General features: G+C 34.8%; 1 protein-coding gene across 1 annotated transcript in view; it reads right to left on the bottom strand.

Annotated features, from left to right (window-relative positions):
- Positions 1–6,005: 6,005 nt before the first annotated feature.
- The window catches only part of LOC145669663 (putative cytochrome P450 301a1, mitochondrial), an 84,589-nt gene continuing 67,540 nt past the window's right edge, over positions 6,006–23,054 (bottom strand). The window contains exons 6-11 of the mRNA XM_081737920.1: positions 21,933–22,134; positions 15,366–15,528; positions 13,397–13,566; positions 11,911–11,989; positions 9,541–9,774; positions 6,006–6,385 (exon numbers count right to left, since the gene is read on the bottom strand). Coding sequence (XP_081594046.1) covers positions 6,275–6,385; positions 9,541–9,774; positions 11,911–11,989; positions 13,397–13,566; positions 15,366–15,528; positions 21,933–22,134 — 959 coding nt within the window. The 3' untranslated portion in view covers positions 6,006–6,274. The remainder of the gene's footprint in view (positions 6,386–9,540; positions 9,775–11,910; positions 11,990–13,396; positions 13,567–15,365; positions 15,529–21,932; positions 22,135–23,054) is intronic.

Here is a 23,054-nt window from a genome sequence, read left to right as displayed (position 1 = left end):
CGTAACGTTTAATAAAGAACGTCTTTATTATTCATTTCGCACATTATTTTATGTATACATTTTGTAAACTTTGGAAAGTTTATATCCCATTCATCGCTATTCGACTTCTTATTTTGGGTAATATTTCATCTGTTCAAAATGTTAGAATGTAACGATTGTATCAATTATAGAAACAGGAGTCTAGAAAAGTTTTTGCGATATTTAAATACTATTATTAATTGATTAATTGCTGTGTGTTTTGGTCCCTCCTCAGCTGTATAGAGAAAGAAAGCTGCATTTTGAAGCGCAAGATGAATGAGTTTTCACAGAGAAATGACTTTTTACCACAATATAAGGTGGTAATTGAAAAGCTGATATATGAAATATGAACAAAATATGCTTATTTTTTTACGAAAACCCCGGACATTATTATATAAAAGTTTCCCCTTATATACATTTGTAATATCCTATTGCAGTAGAGTCCTGAAACCTCGGCTTAATGTGCACCGAAGGGTGGCCGAGTTTGTGAAAATCCTAGGTTATTGGGAATGAGGTTTAAAAAGGAATAAGTGTGAGTGTTTCCTGAGGAAATACAGTACTGTACTTGTATGTATTAATTGCTTGAGAATACAATAGAGAATAAACTGCCCAAATACTCTTTCTTGAACAAAGGAAACGTACCTACTTCATGAAGGCAATTGGTTAAGGAATTGACTAACCCTGGCAAAGGTTGCAGCTAAACTAAACTTCTGAACCGCGCAGATTCAGTATAACAGACTTCCCGCTCAAACCTCTGAAATTTCCCGGTCGGTTGCAAAATTTCCCACCAAGAAAGAATATCAATCATTAATTAATTAAGTAATAATTAATGATTAATTAATTAATCATTATATCAATAACGTCAAATTAAAATAAAATAACTCTGAACAATCAATCAGAAGTAAATCCTTTCCTGCGGGAGGAAAAATCTATTATGGGGCCATCCTTCTATTTTTATCTATATTTATTCGGTATAAATATACATATTTCTATATGTGTGTGTGTGTGTGTGCGTGCGTGCGTTTGTGGGCTACTTCCAAGTATTATATCCCTCCATCTTTCCCCTCACTTTACCCTAACATTCAATGAATGACTGGCTATAACTATAGTAAGTTACTATAGTAACTATAGTAAACCCTCCCTCTTTTCTATCTTCTCCCAGAAAATGGATATTAACGCGATTAACAATCAGTTCCATTTGGTTCAGTTTATAAACCTCTCTTGCTGTTGGGGGGCGCGGTGGCTCAGGGGTAGAGCGTTCACCTCTGGTGCCTGGGGTCCCGGGTTCGATCCCAGCCCCCGCCAAGTGAACTTTGTGGTGGACAAACACCCTGCTCGTGGGTTTTCTCGGAGTTCTCCCGTTTCCTCCCACTTTCTTCATTCCACCATTTCATTCATCTCTCATCATCACCGTCTCCTTTAGCCTAACCGGCATAACCGTGGGACGTAAAACTCAAAGATTTCATTTCATTTCTCTCTTGCTGTTCTGGTTCTTTTGACCTTCAAGAAGCTTCCAATCCATGTATTATTCCACGTACAAAGAGATGAAGATAAGAAGTGAGAAAGAGACGACATGAAAAGGAAGAAAAGTTGACAAAATTTCCCATTTTCAACCAGAATTTCCCACATTCCCACCAATGCTAAGAATTTCCCGTTTTGCGGAAAATTTCCCTCCATCTAACAACACTGGGTGGAATGTGACGCGAGCAAAAGGAATTCAAGAAGAGGGGACGCACACACGCGGGCAATAACATTGAACGCGTCATCCTGCAGGGCTTATCTCGCCCTGCCAGGGTATGCCCGAGTTGTCCGGTCTGGCGGGTTGTCAGGTGCCGAGTTTTAGTTTCACTGCTGTATAATAAATTGTAACGCCCCGTTATTTAACGTTCCATTACACATTTTATAACGGTCTGTTAATTATCAAACAGTTTAGATTTGTTGTTATTATTTAATTTATTTTATGTTGCAGTATTCTTAGTAACACTAAAATTGTACTTTACACTTTACGAATAATGGTATGCACTGTATAACTAGGAATTCTTGTCATCTCCTTGAATACTATTTCCCTATTTCAACATTAGATTAGGCTTTGTTATAAAAAAAGAAGATATAACAAATTGATTTTAATGTAATCGGAAAAGTGAAAATTATGTTTTGTGATTTTACCGATTTTATGGTAGTTTGAGCATTGAAAAATAGAGACAATATCATACGAAGTTTATAAAAACACATTGTATATATCATATTGGTAGAAACTGAAATTTTGTTGATTTGTTGGTAGATAATAGAGTAACAGCAAATGTCGTGCTAAAAGTCATTGTCCCTAAAACTCTCTTACGTCGCTTGTCACCATGCCAAAATTATGTAATTCTAGAATAACAGCTAAATAATTATGAAATATATGCTACTGTCGTATAATTTTGTTAATGTCAAGTTAGAATGGAATATGCAACAACTGAAACAATGTACAGACGTAGACCTATCCATAGTAGTTGTGTATGTGTAAAAGCAGCCTCTTAAATCAAGAATCGAACGTAGTCAAAAGATCTGGAATACTATTTATGACAACAGCTTAGTATACGTAGGACATTATGTATAAACGGGGAAGAGTCGGCTCATATAAGTTATGGTAAAATAATTGAAAATATATATACATATACGACGAAGATAATTATGAATGCAGTGAAATGAATTATAGTAGTGATAGATGTATTACTGACTATTGACCCAGTTTATTTAAAGATTATGCTCTGCTGCTAATTGATGTTAGTGATGTTCTAGATCTTATGTTGGCTTTGCGTTACATTATTGTACGATACTTAACTGTATACGGCTTTGTATGTGCTGCCAATTACACATGAAGTTTGCACATAAAACGAATACACGAAAACCATCTTCAATTGTATTGTTTTTTTTTTTTTTTTTTTTTTTGATTGTTTATTAATATAAATGTCGACTTTGGTCATATCACCGTAAGTTTATTGTCATTTCAACCAATATTTTAAGTTTATCATAATTATACGAAACAACATCCGTTAACTCCGTCCTGCGCTATCTGTACAAGGGTCTGGATTCTCTGAAAAACGTCCGAATGCGTACGGGCTTATTGTATTGCAATGAACTCCACACATCAGAAATTGTGAAAGCAGAAATTGTTGCTAGAGCAACATGGCGACCCTAGTAAAATAAAGAATTGATACCGAACACTGTATAAGGACTCAACGAAGAGAAGCGTTACAAAATATCAGTGTCACGTGTATACTACGTAAAGATCTTTGTTTTATCAATATTGAAACCGGAAATCGTAATAGATTTGTACCAGTTCCACTTCTAGTAGAGAGATTAGAGTGGAAATGGAATATATTCTTAGGACGCTTAACTGATGGCAGAACTTCACATTTCGTTATCTATTACCGTCTTTAGTTTATATCTACCAATGTTAAAATCTGAAGTGGTTAATTTCTTGCACTTCTGGTATACTCTTACAACGTTAATTGATTCTAGAAGTCGCTTCTCGCTATTTAATATCATTTTTGCTTTATATAGGTCAACAATGAAACCGGAAGTTCTAATGGATATCTATCACTTCCAGTTTTAGTACACAATTAAGGATGAAAATGAAATGTATTCTCAGGATGCTTAATGAGTTCCAAGAAACTGCTTCTCGCTATCTAATAAACCATTTTTGTTCTATAGTGATTAAGAAAAACCGGAAATGACTGATTTATACTACTTCCGGTTTGAATATTGCCTTCATCAACGAACTCGATTCTAAACCATTTGACCCGCTAGATCTTGGCCAAAATTGAGTGATCCATCTGGTAGTTTTTAGACATTTGTCTTGCGGATGGACGGACGGACAGACGGGCAGAGTAAATATATACATAAGGAAATTTTGATTTTAAAAAATCTCCTTAAAAAATAATCTTTTCACTAAGATGATATCAAGCGATCCCAGATAATAAGCTGGAAATATTTAATGCGTCTTGAATGAAAAAGGCTTCCTTTCTTGCATGAAAACAGCATTAGGTGCCAAAAGTAACTGACTTCTTTTCAAAGAAGGTCTCACTTCTTTTATTGTTTTTTTTTTAGATTATTCTGTTCACTTAGAAATATTTCATGCGGGAAAATATTAAATTAGGTATTCCTATGGGTAAGTATTTAAGAGTGACGTAATACTAGAAATTTTAGGAGGTATAGAATACGCTCGACCTTTTTCAAAAATATAGCGTGTACCCACCTTTATACCCTCTATTTCCGTCCCTGAATCAAACTGAATATACAATGAACTATCAAAATATTAGGTGAGTATGTGTCGTATACGGTCCATTACATCCCTAGTAATTAGTACATGATCAAAGGCAAGTATATCCAATCCAGAAGCTGCATATGTTCATATATTATTAGGATCACAGTGAGACATATAAGAGTCTATTGTTAGTTCATCCGTATGTTATTCTGCTCAACAACTCAAACGAATGTGTTTTTCAATTCATTTTTTAACAATATATAGCTATATTATCTCGGACAAATTCGTCAATGGAGTTAATCCGTTAACGTTGTAACGTGTAACGGCGATTTTAACGGTAGCTATTTATATTTTATATCCCATAAGGTAATCGCGCCTGAATTCGACAGGTACCTGAATTCGACATACCTGTGCTTAAATGTTGTGAAATAAGCGTAAGATGTCATCCCTGCAATCGTGCATAGAAGTGGCAACATTATGGGAGTGTCTTTTCTCGTGTCAAAAACACGGTTACAGTAGATGAGTCATATGTATGGAGAAAAAAAGCACATAATTGTTGTGTGTGTGTGACACACTCTTCGAGAAAAAACACATAATCTTAAGGAAAACAGAAGACTACAAGTTATTTTCCTAAGATTTTTATTAAAGTTAGGTTTGATTCAAGCGAATAGTAGTACTTTAATATTGTAAAGGAGTTTCAATCAGTGCGTTTTGTGTTCTTCTGTGAGGACAAAGGTTGTGATGTAACATGAACGGGGGGTTGTCGAAAACACGAGCCTTTATTTGTAACGTGAACCGGATTTTGACAAGGTAGTCGAATTCATGCTCAGTAGTGCAAATATAATTTGAACTGAATATCTAAACGTACAAGTATGTTCAAAGTCTTTCATAAAGCTATTTGTTGCATAATTCTCCGATACTTGTAATCTCAGTTCGACATGGGATGTCGAAATCAGGTTCCAGCATGTCGAATTGAGGATCATCGAAGTAACTACTCAGTTCAGAAAGTTTAAGTTGTGTTCTTTTGTCCGTCTGATTATTTCTGCATAATAATAAAACAATTTTTGAAGCTGAGAAGAGATTACTATTACTAATAATGCAGACTTAATGTTTTACATGGATATAATTGAAGGTGTCGAATTCAGGTACCGCAACTGTCGAAACCAGGCGAAGTGTGTCGAATTCGGGTTCCATTGGCGAGTTCCAGTTTCATAAAAAATTCTAACATTAACATTTGAGCCTTGAAGTGACTTTTAGTATTAGAAGAGACTATACATTTCAAGGAAAGAAATGGGCCAATACCGACCAATATTATGGCCACAATAGGCGATTGATTTTGAAAAAGGTCCTTCACCTGTCGAAATCTGGCGCGTTTACCTTATATATAAAAGCGTGGTTAATAGAGTCAATCCGTTAAGTTCTTAATTAGTAAGATGACTTCAATTGTAGCTATTCATATACCATACATATAAATATTTCGCGCGATCCTCTCTACTTCCTTTACCAGAGTTTGTTGAATCAACCATGTCATACCTTAGAAATAATCAACTTCATAGATGCTTTATTTCGGTAGCTATTGACTGAATAATAATACCTGAACATTTATAGTGATTCTTGAACTAAATGGTCTTGTTATGTCAATAGACAGACAAACAGGATTTGGAAACATAATGTATGTACAAATAGAGGGAAGTAAGGTGAAGCATTTATAACATAATTCTCAAACAATACTTGTTACTTTTTGGTATTAAGGATCTTTATTTTACGTTTCGTTTAAAATTTTGACTTTCTGATATATTCAGGTATAAAAAAAATTGCAAACTACATTGTTTTTGGTAAGACATTGTATTTTAAAATTACTATGTCTTACATTTTAACAGCCTTAATACAACACCATTAGCTGTGCCATCGGTTGGTAGTTGTGATAAATCACAAAAACATTCCTTTTCTAAAAGTGATGTTGAATCCATTGGCATTAATTGTCAATATTCCTGTTAGTATTATTTTTTATGTCCTATTAATTAGTCGTAATTTTAAAGGACCGTGCGGGGCGTACATGAAAGTCACTTTGTAGTCTAATTTCTCATGATGGTACTCCAGTTTGTACTTTCGAAGAAGCTGAAAAGAGAAAAAAGAATATTTTAGGTTTAAAAGATTTGATATACCTAGGGCAGAGAATACTAATGTTTTTATTTTTTATCCTCCGCCCCAGGCTGACCTGTCGCGACAAAACGCTGTAACTTTGGCGGAGCAGTTTTGAGAAAAAGAGCCGTAATGTCGCTACAGACCGGCTAATTTCCTACTTACATTGAAATTCTCTTTGGTATATTTCCAAAAGTATTTGACTCAGCTCAATGCTGGGCCTGGTGAACATAAGTATCGGTGGCGGGAAATTCAAAAATGCTTATAGCGACAAAACAATGTAACTCAAGTTACAGCGTTTTGTCACGACACGGCAGCAGGGATAAAAGTGAGGATGAACGCGGGAGGACACCGTTGCTCTACTTCAAAAAATATCTACGGCGTTCCCCTACTTCCTAAAAAAATTACAATGGGCAAAGATACGCATGAGGGATGGCGTGACGTCGCCCGTCCTCCTACCTTTTCAGATCCACTTTTACCCGTGCTCTGCCTCCTCCTTCAACAAGTAGGCTACATTTATTTAGTTCGTACACTGCTACAACCTCGGGGTCACTGCTACAATCTCGACAACTATTCTATATGTTATTTCCAACTATGTGGCAGTGTTATAGTTACAAACAAGGCCGGAGTTACGGGGTGCACTGGTGCACGTGCACTCCCCCCCCCCCCGCCTTCTTTGTAAACATTCACTATCTAGAATGAGAAGCTAGCAGTGAAAACAACAATACTTTCCATCTGCCATCATGTTTCCGTTTGGAGCTTAAAAGAAAGCAGAACTTTGCAAAAGAATAGTTTAAGTTGATTTTCTAAAGTTTGAAGGAAAAGGATTCACCAAGCAAAACAATATAACATTTATCAAGCAGGAAAGAAAACCGAAGCCAGGAGGAGAGAACATTTTTTTCTTGCGTAACACTTGGGACCCTCAACATTTGGTGATGCAACATTTAAAACACTTTCCTCTGTTCTATGCATTAGCATTGTCAGGGATAAAGAATATTGTTACATGTCACTTTGATGACCTTCAGTGTGATTGGTTATTTTGGTAGTTATTGGTGCACCCCCTTCAGACCATCCTGGATCCGGCCCTGGTTACAAGTACCATAATTGAAACCATCATAAAAATGGCTAGAACAACCATACATTTTGTTGTCCCAGTCATATTTTTTTAAACAATATAATATTGTCCTTCCAGCTATAAATATTGCTGGCGCTATATTAACAATCTAGTATTGTTGCATTCAATCATATATCTGGTTGTTGCAACTATACTATTTCTAGAATGTATTATTATTTTTATACGTAGATTATAATCCACATAATATCAAGCAAAACCTTAGTTTTACCTGTGTGCAAACCAAATGTACAGCTACAGAAGATATCTCTATTTTTAGGCTCTACAGTATGACTAGGCATACATTTAATTCTACCTATTGAGTGTATATAATATATATAGCTAGGATTAAAATATACATATATTAATATATGTATATTATTATACATATATTAATATACATATATTAATATACATATATTAATTAAGTTACACTATGGACACACGAATGAAGACGGAATACGAATGTTGTAATCATTGATATGTTTAGTTAATCAGGGACCACACTGTTAAGCACAACTGCCTAGAGAGGATTTATCCTTCCAATTGTACATAAGTCCCGTTTGGCATCGCCAGACACGTTCCACAAGTCGTAAGTCATACAGAGTCACGGCTGGTATATTTCAGGTTGCAATTTGACGTCCAAGGAACATGTTTAATCACATTACGATTTGAAGACTGTAGTGGCCACTCCAAGCACGTGGTGTCTTCATGTTTCAGGCATTCCCTTATCACCTGCGCCATGTGGGAGCAGGCACTTTCGTTTATCAGATGAAATCTAAGGCCATGTACAAAATAGAATAGTCGCATATGTTGCTTAAGGATAACAGAATGGGAGATTGCACCCCGTGAAAGCACTCTGCAGGAAGACATGCAGACCATAACATGATAAACTCCAAATAATAATGTCACCGCTTTAACAAGCTCGTTCCACAAAATTAGCATCGTATTAACTTGGTCTCTGTTAGATGTAAAAACGTCGAGAATCACTCTCCATCTCATTGCTATAGTCCACTGAAGGTAGGCTTGACACCACGTTAAAATATAATGATGGTGTAGGTGGAACGCTTCTAGAAACTCTTCTTACATCAAAGGAAATTTGGTATAACAGTTGACATACTGATAATAGGAAGACATGGGTTCCTGAGGCTGCTGCAACGGTCTCGAGCTAATGCAGATGAACTGCTGCTTGAACATCGTCGGATAGTCAATGCCATGTAGAGTGCCTCGTGCTGGGTTGTAATGCGTAAGTTACTTGCTACATGTTGTGTCTTTGTTTTTGTTCTCCTCGAATCTTGTTCACAATTGCGAAATTAACTACGAGCCTCATTCAACTCCGCACACATTCCGTTGATTTTTTTAATTATTTCTCGACAACACGTAATATTATCTACAGCCTTCTTTGCGTCATCTTCTGTTTCTTACGCACTTTACGTTTACGTACCGAAGGAACGATAAAGTCAGTGATGCCAACCTGTGGGGAAAATCCCATATCGTGGGAGTTTTGACCTTATTTTCTCGGAAAGGAATAATAAGCAGCATGTATGGGATTTTTCGAGAAGATCGAAATTTACGGCTTATTCATTTAGATATTGTATAAAGTGACAAACACAGAGAAATTTAAGTTTTAATATTATAATATACTTCTAATTAGTATAACGTGGGAAATTCACACGTAAAATGCGATTTTTTGCCTCTCGACATGGGATTTCATATTGTTTCAGGTTGGCATCACTGGATAAAGGGTGTAACACTACACTTGGAAGTTGACCCTGCATGTACCACCCTCCGATGATTAATCAGACTTAAAGGAGTTTTCTCGTCGCTCATAGACTTTCAATTTACGTCATTTGTGTGCAGTATGACCAGGTACTTTTCAAAATCCACGAAAACACATTTTGTGCCATGGTGTCTACTAATCTCTGAAAATTTAGCCTATTGCATATCTTTAGGAAAGTGAAAAAGTGTTCTAAAATTTAAGAACACCTACAGTTCATTATAAATGGAACAAATTCCTTACCTTGGCTATAAAAATTTGCATTTCCAAGTCTGCAAATCGTCTTCCCAAGCACATTCTGGCTCCATATCCGTACGGAAGAGAAGCAAATGGGTGTAGCTTAGAAGTGGACATAGGACAAGCTGTTTCCATTAGTTGCTTATCTTCCTTTAACCATCTCTCGGGTAGAAACTCGTTAGCTTTCGAGACATATTCTTCCATCGTCCCCGTCACAAGAGTTGGAAACACTACTTGTATCTGAGTGGGGAGGGGGGAAAAAAAGAAATTAGGAAATGTTTGTTAAAGTTTAATGAGAGGTGATATGACTACTGTATATTGTTATGGAATTGAGGTGCAATCAAAGAGAAGCTACAATAATTTATCTAAAGGCGAACATTGTCAAATACGTATATTCATTTGCGCAAAAATAAGGCGCTTTTCCCCACCTTCAATTCTGTTAGATTGTAAAAATTTTAAAGAGTTTACGCAATAATTATTCCAAACCTGAATGAAGTTGCCTATCTTTTATTTACTTATTACTCATTTTTAATCAGTAAGGTATTTCTAACAAATTTCAACAAAATCAGTGGCAATTTCGTCAGATTGAAAATTAGATTATTTTCAGATTATTTTAGATGTTCTTCAATAAGAATGATTCGATTTCTGAAGTTTTGAGAAAGCAGTTCCTCGGGAAAATTTACGCCATACCAAAATAAAGCTACCCTAATTAAATAAATTATGACCTAAAAATAATTAACAACGAGTCCATAAAAAATAATTAAAAACCATTTTTGTGGAAAATGTATATTCTGGTTCCTACAAAAACTTGAGATTGCTGTTGTTTTTTATGTTCAATTTATTTATTTACTATATCTTATGCTTTGGCATTATAAATGAGTTTAAGAATTTTTCTCCCCGCACAGTGGAAACTATTACTATTATTATTAATACGAAAACGTTGTTACTTAAATATTTCAACTCAACTCAAAACTTCTGGCGCAACATCCCTTAATACCAAGAAAATTCGTCGATTCGCACTAGTTTTCTTGTATGTCAGTTTTAGGCTAAAGGAGGGTTACAATCCGTGAACATACCCCATATTCACCTGATTTGACCCCAGTGGACGTCATGCTGTTCCCTAAGTTCAAATCTGCTCTGAAGAGGAAGCGATTTGAGGATGTAGTCCCAGTTCAGGTAAATGTGACGGTGGTGTTGGGCAGCATTACACTACACGACTTTCCTAGGACGTTCCAATTCCTCTATGACTGGTCCTACGAGCATGTGGTCAGGAAAGGGACGTATTTTGAAAAAAAAAAATTGTGGTGATATTTAGTTCTTTCATCATTAAGTATACTGTAATATTTCGAGGTAGTCCGGAACGTATTGAACGGCTGTACATAAGTTTGGGTATAAGCAACCAGCGATCTGCGCATGTTCAATTAGTATGTCCTGCTTCAAGTTTACCCACTGTTGCCACACTTGGTACAATTGTACCAAATTCAGCCCTTTTTGTCATTCATCGGCCCGTTGGTACCACGCTGGAATTTTCAGCCCCTTTTGTGGAAAAGTTGGTACAATTCTGCCCAATTCAGCACTTTTAACAAATATAAATACACATTTTCAAAAATGTCAGTAAGACATTTCCTACATCTCACGTTACTCATACTGTATATTGGATTTTTAAAAAAATGATGTTGAACATTTATTCTGTGACGTTGCATCGCATAACGCCATGAATGCGTAATTCGAACTATATCGTGAAACAAGTGATGCTAGATGGACGCATCCTGATAATTTATATCTTAATATTTTATTATAACGTACTGTTTACACGCGAACTCGGAGATGATTGATTTGTTCCTCATTTTATGTATTTTTTCATATATAGCCATAGAGGTATAATACCCTTTAGGTTTATTGGTCACTTTGAAATAGAGCGCGTTTGGTTTCCTTACAATACATACCGAAGATGATAACTGTTTTCCTTTTTAATTTGTGGCCTCTGTTATACTTCCTACGTATGAGAAAAGCTTCATATACTTCCATGGTTGTTTGGGATCCTCCTATTTGGATGTTTCTATTAAATTAATTTTTAAAAAGAGCATTTTCTTTATTTAGACTCTTGGAAGAGGGGATGAGTGTTCTAGAACTTTACTCTTTTAGAGCCATGTATTACAATTGGTATAAAGAAATGAATTCAGCCCTTTTTGTTTCAATTTGGTACTATTTTCCAGCCCACTTCAGGGCTAGGACTGTGGCAACACTGAGCTTAGCAAAAGATGCCAACCCCAAAACGCATAGTACGTAAGACTTAAGAACAGTGTTCAATTTTACGTGTTGTGTATAATTAGTCAAGTTAAACTTCTATAAATATTATATTCTAAACAAACTTACCCCTTTCGGAATACGATACCCACTAATGACAGTGTCATTCTGAAGTGTTCTGCCGTTTCCAATAACAGTTGAGTACATTCTGTAAAATCAGAAAGATGATTAAAAACGAAATAGAATTTTAAGTTCAAGTATACACAAAACTGATACTGGAAATGTATTTTAAAGAAAAAGGTAAGCCTGCAGTGAAGATACACTAACTTAGTACATTCTAAGGATCAAGTTGATAGTCAATTTTGTAAACGAAGGGCCACACAAGAAAATACTATTGTTCATGTTATAATTACTATTTGTGTTATACTGTTTCTAGGAAGGTAACAGAGAAATTATCCAACAAATATACTTCTGCAAGAATAGATTTAGATATATATTTTTTATATTTTGTACATTTCTTTAGCTAGCTATTAATATTGGAACTATATTATACGTTCTACAATAATACGTTTTTTGGGACTTAGTATTTCTAGTAGGGAAATATGTTTATATTACCCAAACGAAACTTCAAAACACCTTTTCTCTTGTGGTTCGCAGGACAATGGGTAGATGGCAGTTTATCTACACCAGTGGTTCTCAACCTAATTCTTATCACGCCCCCATTTTATCATATCTTCTTGCCAGTGATCCCCTTATAATTTCTGGTTTGTAATAAACTTGTGTGGGACTTCTAATATACCTATTGCGGAGATCTCACGATATCCATCTATTTCTATAATAGTAGAATCCATTTTTTCTATATAGTGGATGCAATAAGTTTTCTGAAAGCAAATGGATTAAAAACCAAATTTGGTCAGTTCATTCATATTACGAATATCGAATCCGATTCATCATATTGTTTCAAAATGGTGGCCGTTTGAAAATTGTAAAACTTCATATAATTCCTTAATTTTGGGTCATATGATAGAAAAAGTGATGGCTAATTTTGATTTTTTAAAAATTGTACAGTTGTTAAAAAATGTTATTGACTTATTAATTGAATGTTATTAATCTTGATAATGTGCGTAAGGAAGATTGAACTTAACATTGCCGCAGTAGTTAAATCACATCATGCTCAGATATCTCATTAGCTTTCAATTGTAATTGTATTTCAATATTCAGATATTGTTGCATTTATATTTTTTTCTGGTATTTCAATAGGCAGTATTAATTTCATATCGTACGTCTTTTGTTTAAATTGATTTTTAAACAACTCTGCACCCGTTGAAAATGTTTAGTATGTTTTGTTGTTCTTAAAACAATGTATAAAAATAAAAAATATGCCTATCAGAACAAAATTCAAAATAATATTTAAAAATATTTTCCGGTATTAGTTTCTAATTATATTTAAATCGTCCGCTTATCTTTGCGACCCCCAGGTTGAGAAACCCTGATCTACACTATTCTCAGTTCACCCAGATGATGCACCATGTGTAAAAGGAAATATTAAACAAATAAATAAATATATAAAATAGAATTACAATAATCTTGTAACTTTAAATTTATACTAGCTTACCTAAACACCTCCTTGATAAATGCTTTGAGATATGGCATTTCTTCTAAGTGTTCGGCAGTAATGTGAGTTGTAGGGGATGGAAGCACTGACTGTAGTTCTTGGAATACCCTCGCTTGTTCTTCTGGTCGAGTTGCTAATTGATACAACATGGATGCTACAGCCATTGAAATCTATTAATCAGGGATACATTAAAAAGATAAATTTTCTACTTCAAACAAAAAAGTTCTAAACAAAAGTTTGCAATATTATCAAATCACCAATATCTTAAAATTTAAATAGTTGTAACATTCTAAATGTGTATTACGACTGTACAAAAAGCATTTCCAAGGACCGCTAGTTAGGATGTGTACATAGAAAGATATACATACCAAAACAATTTCAAACAGTTATGTACTAAATTTTCATTTATTTCCAACTTACTGTCCCGTGACTTCACAGATTACGTGTTCCAATCTTAGGAAAACAGACGGAGCCAGAAAAGAAAACACTATGACAATGAGGACAGAAATAGATTGGAGAGGTTCCGACTTACAACTTTATCTTACAACCTCTCCAACGAAAGAGAGGAAATCCAATCTCGCTGGCAACCCCTAGATACGGATCTAAACCTGACAGAAACAACGAAATATTTTTTTTTTCTTGCCCGTGTACATAATGATACCTTGGAAGATGCATTTAATCCGTTCTAAATCCCTGTTCAAGTTCCAAGACAATATTTTTGCTTTAAAATAATAGAAACTAGATTAAGTTGCTTCTAGGTCCCACAAACTCGAATTTTTAAAATGATTTTAACATTAAATACATTGATTTTAAAGTATAATATTAACAATAATTATAATACTTGAAAGAAATGTAACTCCTTAGGATTCACGGCAAATTCGCTAACAAGGGAAGCTATCCAACTACTAGACGAGTATCGCATTGAAACGTGCACAAGTGGAAGGACATGTTGAAAGATGGAAACATCCTTACTCATTCGATTAGCAACGTCGTCGAACATGAAGTATAATGATTGTTCCTCATAGCCTTTGAAAGTTATGTGTTCTGGTCATATATGCCTTGGATGGGATATGAATCTGATACACTGGAACTTGTTTTCACATGACGACAAATGTTGCAAACTCAAGATGATAACAGTCGATGGTGATTGTGATGTCTGGTACATTATTGATGCGAATCGATGTCAAATGGAACACGATACGAGATCGTAAGTTCCAAACGTGAACTGTTACCCGATGGAGAAAAGGGACACGCTGAAATCACAACGCAAAAATGACTTTCTATGATTATTAATATTATTATTAGTATGGTCATTAGTCTTATCATTAATATTATTATTATTAGTAGTAGTAGTAATAGTATGATTAGTATTATTATGGTTAGTAATATGATGAGTAATAATAATAATAATGAGAAGAAGACAACCATAATCATTTTGCGCTTCACTTCTCTTTTTCATACTTCAATTATGAAAGTAGTACTCTTTTTGCATTGTTTTATTCTTGGTTTCTTTTATTTTGAATGTGGTGTTCATTTCGCACTTTACTTCACACTTTTGAGCTTTCGTTTGAATATTTCATTTTTTGGTAATATAATTCATTCTTTAATATTTCAATTGTGAATGCGGTGGTCTTTCTACACTATATCCCACATTGTACACTTCCATTGTAAATGTGGTGTGGCTTTTTGCCCTATACATCAGTCGTTTATACTTCCATTCTGAATGTGTTACTCTTGTTGCACTATACTTCACATTCTGTGTTTTGATTCTTATTTTTTTTTTTTTAACTATACTTCATACGTTCTATTGTAAATGTAACGATATGTTTCGGCATTTCACTTTTAAACATGGCTGTCGGTTTCTTTATTCAAAACAGTAGTTATCGACAATAAAGTTATGTAAACCATTGTATAATTTACTATAAAGAAATACGAAAATTGTGTCAATTCGTTTCTTGTACCAACTTACCGTATCAATGCCGACTAAAATTAGATCCAAGGCCATGATGCAAGCGGTTTTAGGATTATTTTCAGTCGCAATCACTCTTTCTAATAGCGATAAATCCTCGGACGATACGTCAACCTTCTCTTTCAATCTCTCCATGGTCATATTGATATATTTCATACAGACTCTGAAAAAGAATAAAATATAGCTTACATAAAATTAATCCTCGCACTACCTAGGTACCTTTTGTAACGCGGAAACCAAGCGGGAGTCATTTTGTATCCACCGTTAAGATTAAATATATCTCAGAAAAGAAACAAATGAGAATATCTTATAAAAATCTACAAGTGATTGAAGTGAACAGTAAGACTAACAGCTACTTATTATACTACAGCTTGGTCCGGAAGTGGGCGTACCCCTAATTGGTGTTTTCTTACCTGGAGACCTGGACATTCTTACCTGGAGATGCTTAATGAGTGGCTGGTGTCTCAACTGGAAGAAAGTGGCATCAAAGACACTGTTGTGATACAGCAGGATGGAGCACCAGCGCACTTTGCGATTCACGTGCGCAATACCTGAATCAGACGTTTCCTGGTCGCTGGATTGGAAGAGATTGTGCATCTTCACCAGCTCCCTTTGCCTTTCCTCCAAGAAGTCCTGATTTGACGACACCAGACAATGCTCTCTGGGATTTCATAAAGCAAAAAGTAAGAAATACTCGATATCACACAACGCAGGAATTATGAGCAGCTGTGGGACACGCCTTCACCCTCGTGATTCTGGAGTATCTTCGCAAAACATCTGCGAGAACTTCGCTCATAATTCAGCTGTGTTACGACATGGATGATGATCATGCCGATGTTTATGACTCTTAAAACTCTTAAGACTTCAAGGTAAGTCAAGACACTCTACCATAGCTAACACTATACTGTTGAAACTAAAGTGGGTACGCCTACTTCCGGACCACCCTGTACTATCTAGGAGTGGCACTTTTAAATGTAAGTCACATTTTCTAGCAACGGGGGCGAGGGTATTTTGTTCCCACCAACTTAAAATAGCAAATTTATGAGACACACTAACGTGAAACTCTCACCAAAAAAAAAAAAAAAAAAAAATCTACAATGGCTGAAATGAACAGTACACAGGACAAAATTAACCGCCAGATTCAGAAAAGGCTTGATACAGCTATTTATAATACTGCCATCATGGAGTAACACTTCTAAATGTCAGTCACTTGTCCTATCAACAAGGCCGATGGTATTTTGTGGCCACCAACTTAAAATAGTAAATTTTTGAGACACGCTAACGTTCACTTTGCACCACGGTAAGGCAAACACCTTAGCTAAACATATTGAGCAATAATATATATATATATATATAATATATATATAATATAATATATATAATAATATATATATAATAATATATATATATAATATATATATATATATATATATATATATATATATATATATATATATATATATATATATATATATATATATATATATATATATATATATATATATATATATATATTATTGCTCAATATGTTTAGCTAAAGTATTAAACAATACAATATATACAACAAAACAATACAACACAATACAATATATTACAATTTTAAAGAAAGAATTAGAGGACTAATTACAAAAAATATACTGTGGGCACAAAGTATACTTCAACTTCACTCAAGATTGCTGGCCTGGAAAAGCTGTTCTACTTTTTCGACCGAATGGCCCCACCGGGAATTGAAGCGTGGACCGCTCGCACCAGAAGCAAGAGCGTTAGCAACTACGACACGCGGGGTCACACTCTTGCAAGGAATTCCTGGTTTTGATTTTAGCTTATGTCAGCTGATGGTGGTCAACCTCGTGTTTGTGGTTTTTCTCGAGGTTTTCCCATTTCCTTGCACGATCTCACTCTATCAATGATGATATTCTGTAATCATTCACTCTTATTAATCATCCACCTTATTTACCCAAAGTGCAAGGGAGATTGTTGTTTAGTTTTAGAATGTAAACGTTAAAGTCAGCAACCTTAAATCACTCAGTTGCTTCCATTTCTCTCATTAACACAATAAAAACATAATACAATAAGTAAATATTCTATTTTTTGTCCAACTGTGTGATATCAGTCAGCCAAATTTGAAACTTCTCTATCTTATTCGATCAAAAAGAGATTAGTGGATAGCATTGTACTAAATATGCCTTTCTGTTTTCTTTATTGGGGAGGAGTTACGAAGAATATAGAAGGATAATGAAGGATAGAAAGAAAACGAAGACAAGGGGGATTGAAACTAAAAAAAAAAAAAAAAAAAAAAAAGTAATAGACGTGAAAATTCTAGGAATGAAATTAGGTCAGATGAAACATTTGCGTTAGCTAGGTAGAATAATTTGTGGAATGCGAACTGGAATTAAAAGTAACATAAGAATGTTGAAAGAAGGAAAATATTATTAATCAAGATCGGAAATGTGAACGGAAAAGAAAATAAAGATAGAAATTGTGAAAAAAGTCTTTAGGAAGAGGAATAGCAGTATTAGTGAAGATCTCAAATGTGAGTTGCAAATAAAATATGGACGAGAATGGTGAAATAGATCTTTAGGAATAAGAATAGTATTATTTGTAAAGATCTAAAATGTGAACGAGAAAGAAATAAAGATAGGAATGCTGAAATAAGTCTTTAGGAAAAAAGTTAGTATTATTAGTGAAAATCTGAAATGTGAATGGGAAAGAAAATAAAGATAGGAATTGTGAAATAAGTCTTTAGGAAGAAGAATAGTAGTATTGGTGAAGATCTCAAATGTGAACGGGAAAGAAAATAAAGATAGGAATTGTGAAATAAGTCTTTAGGAAGAAGAAAGAAGAATAGTAGTATTGGTGAAGATCTCAAATGTGAACGGGAAAGAAAATAAAGATAGGAATGGTGAAATAAGTCTTTAGGAAGAAGAATAGTAGTATTGATGAAGATCTCAAATGTGAATTGCAAATAAAATAAAGACAGAAATGGTGAAATAAGTCTTTAGAAAGAAGAATAGTATTACTAGTGAAAATCTGAACTGTGAACGGAAAAGAAAATAAAGATAGGAATCGTAAAATAAGTCTTTAGGAAGAAGAATGTCATTATTAGTGAAGATCTTAAATGTGAACGGGAAATAAATCAAGGATATGAATGGCACAGGAAATATTTATGAAGAACAAAGGCGTTATTGGTGAAGATCTTAAATGTAAACGAAAAAAAATACCAAGAATAGGAACGACGAAAGAAGCATTCAGGAAGAAGAAAAATATTATAAGTGAATGTTGTAAGTATGAACGAGAAATAAAAGCAAGGAGAGGAATGGCGAGAAAAGATATTAGAAAAAAGAAAAATACTATTAATTAAAATGTAAAATGTGAACGGGAAATGAAATCAAGAACGAGAATAGTATAATACTTCCTTAGGAAGAAAATATTTTTTATGAGTCCTTAAATGCGAGTTAGGAGGAAAGATTGTCAAGTATTTTTGTGCAAGTACTTTTGTGGTTTACGGGGGAAGATGGGGGCGCGGTGGCTCAGTGGTAGAGCGTTCACCTCTGGTGCTTGGGGTCCCGGGTTCGATCCCAGCCCCCGCCAAGTGAACTTTGTGGTGGACAAACACCGTGCTCGTGGGTTTTCTCGGGGTTCTCCCGTTTCCTCCCACTTTCTTCAATCCACCATTTCACTCATCTCTCATCATCACCGTCTCCTTTAGCCTAACCGGCATAACCGTGGGACGTAAAACTCAAAGATTTCATTTCATTTTTACGGGGAAAGAAGCACGAACAATACGATGGACAGAAATGGATAACTCTGTTGGATAAAACCACAAGGAAAAGTTAGGCAAAGAAAAATATGTTGCGAGAAATAGCTAAAAATGAGGAAAATAATCTGATGTTATTACTTAAGAGTGAATTGTAATAGAATGCGTGTTGGTAGATAAGAGGGGGAGAAAAAGAGTTTATTTAACAGTAGTGTTGCCCAAAGGACAAGAAATTTCTCCCAATTCTTAGATGTTAAATGCTGTCTTACTATAAAAGTAATTATACGAACAGAATGAAAAGCATATATCTACATTTAAAGATAGACAAATCATTATGCAATATATTTCAATAGGAACTATAGTTTAAACGTTATTATACCATACATTTCGTAAATCTCTTGTGAAGAATTTTGATAACTTTTGGATGAAATTGAGAAAAATTCAGGACATTCATTTTGTACCTAATATTACAAAAAGGAATAGGAAATTTCGAACGAGACGAAAAGTTTTTACCAGAATCGAGATAATTCAAAAACTTTACTTTTCGACTCGATAATTACGCTAATTAACGAACATTAGAGAGGTAATTCTTTTGTTAAAATTAACAGATAAGTAGATCACCTAAATGCCAGCAATTGCAGAATGTTTAGGATGTTTTTGTTATATCTGCATTCACAGCATGTATTTGGACAACAATTTAAGTGTTATTTAGGTCCATATACTCAACTGCTCGGAAACGAAAATAGTTAATTATTGTAGTTTAGGCTACCTGTTCCTGATAATTCTTGTTAGTCGATTTGGAGTTTAATTAAGTATCGAGGCCGATAAATCGTGGACCTACATTTTAAATATAGTATGCAAAGTACATAAGCCCCAATCGTGAGATTCGAACGTGACCCTCCTGTAGCACACAACAATGAGGAAGATCTCATGCTTATGCTGATAAGGCTGCTAAAATGATCGTTAATGTGAAACTTGGTAAACTAAAACGATATGAAAAATATTTAGCATCGTTATGAATTATTACAAAAATTATGTTGTCAATCTCTTAAAGTTTAATTTCTAGCAACTGTTGCAGTCTTTCTAAAGTAGAAATTGTTACAAAACTACAGAAGTTAATTATACCCAGGGCCGGATTAAAGGAGGGGCTGCAGAGGGGCTTAGCCTCAGGCCTCCAGGTGAACAGGAGCCTCTATTCTGATAAAAATCTCAACTGGATATCTAAAAAGAACCATAAAGATATAATCATAATCATAAAATAAAATATGGCCAAAAATATGAAACATATTCCCTTAACTTTCCTACTGTACTTTCCTAGAAATGTATTTGGTGAAGTCTGCAGGGGCCACAACTTTTTTCTAGCCCCGAACCTCCAGATGGGTTAATCCAGCCCTGATCATACCATGCTGTCCCAGGAGTCCTGCCCAATCAGTACACATACCTGCATGAGGTAAAACTTTGGTAAGATAGGTAGTGCCACCAGTGACAACTGTTGGCAGGCATAGAGGACAGATTCGTTTGATCAAGTGAAGGAATCGAGTGAAGCGAGTGTTCCCATAAACCCCAAAAGGACAGCATGAGTGCGAACCAAATTGCAATTCGAGCTGTGCTACGATTTTTAATGGGAAAAAGAACTATCCGCAAACGCTGCAGAGGAGGAAATTTGTCGTGCACAGAACAAACCAGTACTTGATCGATCGACAGCTTCCCGTTGGGTCAAAAAAATTATTTCGGGTGATTTAAGCGTGGCGGACAAGACCCGCAAGGGTAGACATCCGATGGACATTAACGGCCCTCTGTAAGATGCTGTAAGTGCTAAACGACAATCGAGTATACATGTCTTAGCAAGAGTGGTTGGGACATCCAAATCGATAGTAAACCATCGATTCGTCAATAGATAGCCTCGACAAAGTCCCCATGAGCTAACAAAGGAGAGGGCCCAGCGTAGAGTGATAATTTGACTGACTTTGTTTTAAAAAAAACGTGATATCTTCGTTTCTGGAGGTGAATTACGACAGGAAATGAAAACTGGGCGTTCTTGAAAAACCCTGACACACGTGACCAGTGGCTGAAAAAAGGATAGAAAGTCCTAGCCAATGTAAAACAGGACGGATTTGGGGAAAACTCATGCAGTCTGCTTGATGGAATATTGAAAGATAGTTCATTGTGAGTTTCTTCCGGGGATTTGTGCTGTAACAGGTAAACCGTATTCTGAACAATTGCGCCAAGTGTATGCCATTCTGAGCGAGAAACATCCGGCATTAAGGAGGAGGAAGAGGTTACGCTCCGAGTCATCGGTCTCGAAGTGTGACCAACACTCTGATGGGTAAAGATAATCCAACATGATAGCCTGTACTTTGCTGAATAAAGATTTTTCTTTCTTTCTGACATTTATGGTTCATTTTCCTCCTTGTATGGTGCAGAACTTTTGGGACACCTGGTATTTTTCTGGCAGTTGTCTTCAATTAAGTCTGCACGTAAACGAGATTGATCATCAGAAAAAGTGCCTCGTACAGAAACATGCATGCAAATTAGACGAACAAAATAATTACAAAACCCCTTTTGAAAAAAAAATGTTTGTGCTGATCCTTTCACAGTAGACGTTTCTAAGTGATAAATCGAACCAATAATAATGGTTTTCTTAAAACACGTAAAAGTAAAATCAAGCTAAATTAGAATCTTTAAGGTTGTGTAACTTCACTAAATTAAAACTGCAATAATATTTTTTAAAAAAAGATATTTTTTTTAAAAAAATATATTTTTTTAAAGTCACCTTAAAGAAATAAAAGTAAAAACACTAAATCACTTACTCTATAAAATAATCCATATTTCGAACGTATTTGGTCCATAAAGGCGTTGGTATATATCTCCAAAATGGCATTTTAAGTTCCAATTGTGCAACGTTTCTCAAAGCGAACTTGGCTGCGTTGATAATTTTTTGAGGCTCTGAATCCTCGTTGATATTAGCTTCTAAGCATCCCAATCTAACATCCAGAGCTACTCTACCAATACCTGATTAGAAATTGAATAAATTGTTATTAGTGTGTGTTTTGTACCCTCAATACAATAAAGAGTATATATTTCGCTCAGAAGTTCAACTGAAGAACGAATGCAATTAAAACTATTACACTCTTATTCCTCCGATGTACACTCATGTCCAAAATGATTGTTACATACTTGCAAGAATATAATTTGATAATGATTTTGCAGGGTACGTTTAATACTGATACTATCTGAATAATCAGGAAATGTGTATTTGTGGTAAATTTCATAGAAAAAGAATTACAAATATGAAAATTAGAATAAGTAAAACAAAATGTTGCTAATTGGACAAGAAAGTTTTACTTTCGTTTTATTGTTCTTATTTACTGCTCTTTTGACTTGAAATTTGCCACATACATGTCTTTGCCAATTATACACATACTAACATTATAAGAAATACCGGGCGAATTCGTTATCAAATTATATTCCTACAACAACATGTTTATACACATGCGACAATAATTTTGGACATGCTTGTACATAAGGTTATTTACTCTTATAGTAAATCGACCAGCATTTTAAGTGTACAAGAAGAAGATATCTAAAGATTCTATTGCTGCACATATACATTGCTTGATTGACTGATTGGGGTTTATATGGGGGCGTCAGTAGCAAGTCTATTTGCCCTCTTCATGAAAAGACTAATGACCAGCAAATATCGTTTATTTAAAAACAATGTTCCAAAATAAAAATAATCAAAAGTATGACTACCAAAAGAAGATGACAAGGTTGACCTATAAAACTTCGATCAAATGAAATGAAATGAAATCTTTAGTTTAACGTCCCACTATTATGTCCTTTAGGTTAACGGAGACGAAGAATATAAGAAGTGAATGATAATTGAAGAATTGGTGGAATGACAATGTAGGAAGAAACGGGAATACCTTAGG

Source organism: Thermobia domestica, chromosome 14 (genome assembly GCF_964235325.1).
Source record: "Thermobia domestica chromosome 14, izTheDome1.hap1.1, whole genome shotgun sequence".
In the NCBI taxonomy this organism is placed as follows: domain Eukaryota; kingdom Metazoa; phylum Arthropoda; class Insecta; order Zygentoma; family Lepismatidae; genus Thermobia; species Thermobia domestica.
The sequence above is the reverse complement of the archived record's forward strand: the minus strand, read 5'-3'. Positions and strand labels throughout refer to the sequence as shown.